This window comes from Polistes dominula, unplaced genomic scaffold (assembly GCF_049000335.1).
Source record: "Polistes dominula isolate Pdom_NZ unplaced genomic scaffold, Pdom_raw_medaka contig_49, whole genome shotgun sequence".
Taxonomy (NCBI): domain Eukaryota; kingdom Metazoa; phylum Arthropoda; class Insecta; order Hymenoptera; family Vespidae; genus Polistes; species Polistes dominula.
Window position 1 is genome coordinate 6294722 of NW_028300914.1, and position 8538 is coordinate 6303259.

Below are 8538 nucleotides of genomic sequence, written 5' to 3' on the forward strand. Positions count from 1 at the left end.
ACCATATGGTAGGAATTTAGTCACGACCTATACCGAAAACTTCTCATTAGGCGTGGGTGCATTTTATAAAAGTATATTATTATAATTAATACACTGAATTAAATCTTTCTTAAGTGTCAAAGTTAAAAGTAGTCAAAGGATTAAATAATAAAACCATCCTGGATGTGAAATTAAATTATTAACGGTAGTATTAGAAATTTATTTACAATTGCTTTTAAGGAAAACTTATATGAGAATTTTGAAGAAGAACAAAGTAAGGATAAAAGGAAGTCGATAAAAAATGGAGGTAATGTCGAACCGAGTTCAGGAACTCTTGGCACGGGAAAGAGTCGTCGGTGCGTGGCTGGAACCACCTGTTTCCTGTACGTTCCAACTAACGCGCGCTTCCAGGGCCTCCCCGTGTTTCCATCAGGAGCACCTGTGCGCACTAACTCATGACTTCTCACCGTATATTATCATCCGTATGTTTCTTCCGAAGAAGTTTAACCGATTTATGTCCCTAACAATAAGATTATAAAAGACAACCGATTATCGATCTTACTCTATTAACTTAATTTACTTACCTTTCAATCATCATCATCTTTGTAATTATAATTACAATATTGTAGCTTGACTAATAAGTAATGACTAATAATACTAATAAGTTTTGTTTTATTTTTCAAATAAAATTTGTCTGAAAATTGACACGAGATTCTAACGTGTAATTTAAAATTATAGTTCATTGTTTTTTAATCAAGTTTTGTAGTTTTATCTGTACAACTTACAATTAGCTTCCGACGTTTTTTCTATAAGCTATCTATAGAAGCACATTTGTACAGCTATTATTTATTTGGATTGACAGATGAACAATAAGTAGATGTATTTTCGTATTTTATGTATATTCATTTTTTGTTGCATAATTATTCAATTTAGCAGTGTCAGATTTTTATTTATTTCTTTTGTTACAAAATTCGTAGAATCCTTATTGCTCCCTATGCCAAGTGTGGTCGGACTAAACTCGACATTATACAACGTAATTTCTTAAATAATTTAAAATATTTCAATCTGAAATAAAGGAGTATAAAGGTTTATTGAAAAAATAGTGGCTTAGAAAATGCATATTTATGAATTTCTTATAGAAAAAGATAACAAATTTTGGATGGGTGATATTATGAAGCAAACTATGAAATAGCAAAAAATTATAGAACAAAATAGTTAATATATAATTTAAATAAATTGTCCAAGATTAATAATGATTAATGTGTTACACCTACATAAATTAGAAGAACACACGTTTTCAGTAAATGCATCAATGATATTTGTGCGAAGTTAAAAGGTTAAGGCATTAGAACAAAACGAAAAACTAAACCATCCCAACCCCGATTTGGAATGGATCGTTACGTGACTTTATCAGGTATGCCTTAAACCGTTTTCATAAAACCTTGCCACTTGTCTTGCATATGGCGCGAAGCACCTGTCGACCAAACAAACCGTTGTAAACACAACACCATTATTTTCTTCTTCAACTGTCTCTAATGTCATTTATTTATTTTTTCATTTTTTTATTCAATCTTCATTTTTAATAATTTTCGTCATTTTTGAAATAATAAGATTAGTTAAATTTTCGTTATATAATATTTGTTCAAAGACAAACAAACAAAATTTGTTTGCGCTAGCCTTGAATTTTTAATATCACTTTTAAACGTCAGCATAAAGCAAATAAATCTTTGTAACTTAAGATAACGTAGTAAATAGAGATAAACTTCGGAGAAAATCATCGTAAATAAATGAAGAAAGTAATTATAAAATATAGAAAAAGTATATTATAATGATTAAAGAGCTTAGCATGTAGCTAATATTTAGATCGAATTCGATAATGAGATAAATGTTAAGATATTATCAGAACAAAATCATGGAATCGTATAAATATAATATAAAAAGATATTTGTTCCATTCTCTACGAGTACGATTAATTAATAAAGAAAAGTCGGTGGGGTTGGTATCGCAATGGGAAAAAGTACAGAAGAGAAAAGACCTCCTCCTCCTCCTCCTTCTATTCCTCCTCTTGTCCCCCCTTGCCCCCTTCTACCAATCGTTTCTCCTCCTCCACATTGGCACGAGTCCGCGCGCGAGCGTTCACCATCGTATCCGGAGACTCTTCCTTGGCCTATAGTCTTCGACTTTAGCTTGGGCTGCCAGTCAAACCGAAACTGTCTATCGTTGTGGTTAGACAGAACTTGCCCCTATAAACAATTTTTCCAATGCGGGATAAATATGCGGTCTCGAACAAAATTTGATCATAACTTGTCGGGAATACAAAACAATTCGTTTGTATATTTCATTTGATTTGAATATATTTCGAAATAAAGATGGGACACCTATATAGTGTTGTGCAGTGAAGAGAAAAAACAACATAGTGTAATAATATAAAGGATTATTTGAAAATATAATAATAATAACGCAAGAAGAATTACGTTATTATGAAAGTAATCGATCAGGAATCTTAGGAGATAAGATACTTCTTGATTTTTATTCGAATCTTTAAAAATTTATTGTTGTTTATTTTATCTCGAACAAGAGTGGGACGTTAATAGTGTTAGTGCAGTGAAAATAATAATCGACGGTGTAAATAATTGAGGATTACTTAAAAATATATATATGTATATATATGTGTACATGTATGTAGGGAAAAACCCCTTAATAGCGTAGGTATTATTATAGTCGTTAAAATGGGGATGAAGAACTTTTTGATGAAGCGGATACCTTTCTGCAAATTAAAAATCAAACGTAAATATCGTAAGTATTATTTTTATCGAGATATGTGTGCGTTAGTTTTTGTTCTCACCATCAAAGAATATAAAATTTATGTGTTTTGCTTATACGAGTACTTAGAATGTGTGTGAGTACGCTTTCGCGAAGAAATTAAGTTCGAAACGGACCAACGAGCGAGTTATTTATAAGTCGACCGAATATCGACTTCTCTTACTCTCTTCCCAGTGATTATTAATAATCGGTATTTTGCGTCTACAAAATGAGAACATTATTTTTTATTTTATTATATTCGATTATTACATAATCTTAACCGTGATTTATTTTGTTTTATTTTATTTTTTTCAAATTTAATTAATATCCCAGCAATGATTTATTTCTTTTTGTCAAAAAATCTCTCTGTTAATTTAGTTAAACTTTTAATACGCAATTTAATTTAATCTTTCTCGTCTTTTATTTTTTTCTTTTTTTTCTTTTTATGATATATAATTAGTTCGGGTCTCGCCTCTGATTTATTTTTTATATTTTGATTTTTGTTGAACTAGTCCAGCTAGAGTACACAACAACGAGTCCAATTAACTTAGGCCGTTATCTAAAAGTCCAAATAAGCTGAATTCATTATCGTTGCGTCAAACGTGTTATCCGAAGGCGCATCGTTTCGCTTCTAGAACTCGAACGACCTCGAATCTTTCTTTTTCTCTCTCTTTCTCCCTCATTCTCTTTCTTGAATTTTTTTTCTCTTTCTTTTTCTACTCTGGTTGGATAGTACGACTCGAATAGGCAATCGATCGTAACTCGACGTGATCTTTGCATCGAATTGCACTTGATTTTAATTCAGAACAATGTTTAAATGGACTGATTAAATATTAACTTCATTTATATACAGATAAATTTGTTTATTAATCAAATATTTGTCACGATAAAAACATGACCTTTGTTTATGAGTTCAATTTGATATAAATCATTGCGATAAATATTATCATTAATTTTATCAATTTGTATTGTTATTGGATCGAATAGAAATCATAATATGTTATAATTAAAAAAAAAGGTTTATAACAATTGATCACATATAAATGAAGTATCATTTTATTATTTTACGAACCAACTTTAATAAAATAACATTAATAAGACGAATTTAAATGTCGATTATAAATCTTCTTTTCCGTTGCGCTTTCCCGCGCTTTTTCTATTAAGAATTACGATTCGAATAGGTTACATATATACATTTCTTTTATTCCGCTTACTGGGCCGTATACACATAACTTGTAGTATGCACAGTGAGAGCAGTTGTGCATTGTTCCACAGCAAACATATGTATGTAAGTACATAAATAAGTACATACATTTGTGTACAATGTAAATGCATGTTATACGATAACGCGGTGTACTTTGATGCGAATCGCGTGCCGCGAATCCATTCGAACGCAGCATTTCTTATATTTTTTTTCTACTTTCCTCTATAGTTATACAAATGAAATAAAACGATTAAAATAAATGCAATGCATATTGTAATGTGTTACATAAAAGTGTAATTAAAAAATTCTAATCTTTCGAGTATCTTTAACCCTAATCATTCTTACGTCAAACCTGACTCGACATTATATAACGCACTTTTTAAAATCAATTTTAAATATTTCAATTTGAAATTAAGAAGTGACAAAAGGGTTATTAATACATAACAGTGGTCTAGCAACTAAGCTAATTTTTGACGATTAAATATACTTTGTTTTTAAAATATAAATAAAAAACTATTCTTTTTAAATTTGTCATTATAGATGGAACAACGAAGACAACATCGGTGTATACGACAACGCGAACGAGTGATCTTGACGATGGCAGCATCGGAAATGGTAACTCTAATCTCAGCACTGGTGCTCTTCAGGTAAAAAGTTAACAATACATACTAACTCTATATAATATGATTTTATGTCTCGTTTTTCTTCTACTTATTTATTCTCAATTTTTTTTTTTTTTTTTTTTTAAATATTATTAGAACATTCGAGAGCAGATGGCAGCTTCTTTGGAAAGAATGAAAGAGTTGGAGGAACAGGTCAAGGCAATTCCCATGCTAGAGGTAATTTTTCATATCCACCTTCTATTCCTTTCATAAGGATGGTTTAACCCGTTAACCCTTTCTAATGTCATAACTTTGAAGGCATGTATTAATATTGCAAGAGTTTTTTGTCGGAACATTCATTGTTAGATTCAAAGGTTAATACGTTCTAAGTTCAAATTATCTTCAGTATATTTAGTATACTGTTCTAATAATCTCAGCTATTACTATACTATACTGTATATGTTATTAAATCAATTATTGCTAATTATTAATTCCCATAATATTAGATGATTGCAATCAAATGAAAAATATAACTTATTTACATTAAAAATAATATTTATTAATCAATAATGTGCTCCCCATCATTTTCTATAACGTTCTTTTTGGCAATTACCTATAATGAAATTATTATATCTTAAATATAATAACAAAGTATCATAGATAAGTTCGAATATTTATTTTCATAATGGGACAGGTGCAACTGTCGGTACTGAAAGAAGAAAAGAGGAATCTCCTACAACGAGTTGAAGAGCTTAGTAAAAAGAATTCCAAGGAGGAAAAGAAAAAAGAGGTGGAGGTGAAAATGGTGAGGAAGGAGCAAGAGCAGGAGGAGGAAGAGGAGAAAACTCCGAAGAGATATCGGAGCCAGTCATTCTCGGAAGAACGGAATTCTTGGCGAGAGCCGAGAAAGAACAGTGAATATCGTGGTGGATGTTGGTGGTATGGTGGCGTCAATTCGAGGCTTACCAGGGATACCGGAACGATGTGCGTCGCTATGACGCGGGACGTCGGTGTTTCGCATCAGCAGGTTATTTTATCTTTTCTTTTATATTTTTACAGCCCAATAAATGTCACAGGACGCTTTTATTCTTATCAATTATGTCTTGTTGAAAAAATTGTAGATCCGAACGCGAGACGTAGGCATGCTAACGAGTACACCAATAAAACCATCCCTAGGTAGAAGCCGAATCCGTGTCGAAGAAATTGTACCTGATTTGAATGACTCGAGTGCATCAATGACATCTACTAAACTTCACTCGAGTGACTTTAGCAACACTTGGAAACGAAACGACTTAACTCGTAGTCAAGGAATCGAAGATTCCTTCGAAATGAAGATCGATAAACAATATAGATTAAATTCACTTCAAATTAATGCGAATTCATTAAATAGTAACAATAATAATAATAGTAGTAAGATCGACGGGGATAACAAAATACTTCGAAAAATTCGTGAATTTGGTACCAATACCGAAAATCCGTTGAAAAGATTAGAACCTGCGCGATTTCTAATCGAAGATATTGCACCGGTTATTGAGAAAAAGATTGAGAAACGATCATTCGGCACTAGTACAAATTTAACCATGAAGGATGTCCTCACGAACGAGGACGTAACCATAATCGTCGATGATGCTTTAAGAATTTATAAAAACACGGTTTTAAAGAAGACATCGAACAGGGGAACGCAATGTATGCCTGAAGTGAAAAAGATCATTGAGAAACGAGATCAACGGGTGCAAACGAATGAAGTTTTTAAATTGAAATCAAATATTGGCGTTACTGCCAAACCAAGAAGTTCGGATATTGGATTAGAAGTTAAAGTTAATGCCGATACGAGGAGTATAGCTGTTGGTCCAGATCCTCTTTCGGTTCGTCATCTTTCTTTAAACTCGATGAACTCCAGAAGCCATTCATTTAATTATGGAGACCCTATGAGTAAAAGAAAAACAACGATGAAATCTGTCGGTGTGATGGTCGAGGATCTCGTCAAAACGTCAAGCAAATGCATAGGCACTGAAGGTTTGGCACCAAAAATGAAAGAATTTGGTACATCGCCTATAAAGAAGAAGTTTACCGACGTTTCTGTCGGTGACTCGATCAAACCACATATTTTAATAACTTGCAGTACCAATTATTGCGATAATTGCAAGGAGACTATTAAAATTTTAGCCAAACAAATCACGAATAACGTTGAGAATAACATGAATCATCAAAATGCTAATCTCGTTTCAAGGATACCAAGGCCTTCTCACATCGCTCTTAATAATTCTGATCATAAAAAATTCAAAAGACAGGATACTTATACGAAGATACCTGCTATGGGAATTATTCGCTACGATTCGGATAATAAGGAACAATATGACAGTAGTAATCGGTTAGTATACTTACTACTTAATATATACTCTATATAGAATATATAAATATTATAATATATATATATATATATATAATATTATTATGATAATTCATCTTAATTAGGGTCGATGATACGCTTCTAAAAACTGTTAAGACAAAACTATGGATTTTTACAATTTATAATAATTTATATACATATCGAATTAATACAGATGAAAATTTCAATGATAAAATAATTGTATGCGCTTATACTTTTCAGTACGTTTTATACAGACATTGGAAGATTTATTTTAACGAGAATAGATTAATTGTAATCATTAATTAATACTCATTGTCAGTCAATTTATTTCGTATTCAATACATACTTCTTATAAATTATCGAATTAAAATCAATTCTTGAACGAGCTTATGTCGATTATCAGACATCACTGCATTAGAGCGCCACCCAACGGCGGTTTCCGAAAACGTCAATCGAGTATAACAGAAGAACGTCAAAACGCGCGTCTTCATTTACTAAAAGTGAACTGTTTCGTTATTAGTGAAGAATTCGTTTAAAATCAGCAATCGTTATTACATTTAATATCAAATAAATATAAATTGAGTGAAATTGATATCATAAAAATATTAGCCATGTTCGGGAATATTCTTGATTTCGTATTCCTTTGTTGTGTCCTTGATAGGTTGTGCAAGTAAACTTGTTTTCGTTCTAAATTCGGTATCGATGCTGCATTCTCAGCAGCATCAACTACAAGACTCTGGTTGCTCGGTTAACGGAACTAATATTTCACGGTGTAGTTTCGTTCACAATGGGTATTACTCTCTCATATATTCATTTAACATATAGTACTAATAACCTATGTATAATATTAATCGATTATTAATATATGTTTTTTTATTTTTGTATGTTTTTCTTATTGTATGTTTGATAGTCTTCGACAACTGGAAACGGAGAAGGAAAGAAATGAGAAATCCATGTCGGAAGACATATCTCAGGATCAGCCCGAAAAAGGGGTAGAAAATGAAGAAAAACAAGAGCTGCCTGAATCGGCTCTCTTTCAGCCTATCCAGGATGATCCAAGAAAGAAAGTGGAACCGTCCAAAGAAATGCAAGCCGCTATGAAAGTGCTCAATGATAGCTTTAAGAAATCACCTAGTAGAAACATTTCCCATCAAATTAAAAATGCCACCAATATAATACAACAAGAGTGGTTTAAAATATCTAGCACAGTTAATGCCAATCCCTTAGACGTGGAAGATTATTTGGATTGTTTTGAAGAATATTCCGGTACATTGCTAGAGTATATTGTAAATATGACTGATTCTAGCGGCAACACTGCTATGCATTATGCTGTTTCTCATGGAAACTTTGACGTAGTTTCCATACTATTAGATTCTAAAGTGTGCGATATCAATAAAGCAAATGTAGCTGGATACACTGCGGTAATGTTAGCTGCTTTAGCAGAAGTCAAAAATACTACTCATGCTTCTGTAGCGAACAGACTCTTCCAGCTTGCCGATGTCAATATTAGAGCTAAATTGGTAAATATTTATTTACAATACTTTAAGATAATACTCTAACAATCTATTTACTCTTTGATT

General features: G+C 31.9%; 1 protein-coding gene across 3 annotated transcripts in view; it reads left to right on the forward strand.

Annotated features, from left to right (window-relative positions):
- Positions 1 to 8538, forward strand: part of Kank (KN motif and ankyrin repeat domain-containing protein 2 kank) — a 38662-nt gene that overhangs the window by 19613 nt on the left and 10511 nt on the right. For 2 of the 3 annotated variants that reach the window (XM_089169918.1, XM_015318152.2), the window contains exons 5-9: positions 4526 to 4632; positions 4744 to 4824; positions 5282 to 5614; positions 5709 to 6958; positions 7869 to 8478. In XM_089169918.1, the coding sequence (XP_089026044.1) occupies positions 4526 to 4632; positions 4744 to 4824; positions 5282 to 5614; positions 5709 to 6958; positions 7869 to 8478 (2381 nt within the window). Of the gene's footprint in view, positions 1 to 2101; positions 2776 to 4525; positions 4633 to 4743; positions 4825 to 5281; positions 5615 to 5708; positions 6959 to 7868; positions 8479 to 8538 lie in introns of those variants that run through there. The other variant, XM_015318154.2, reaches the window with a different exon arrangement.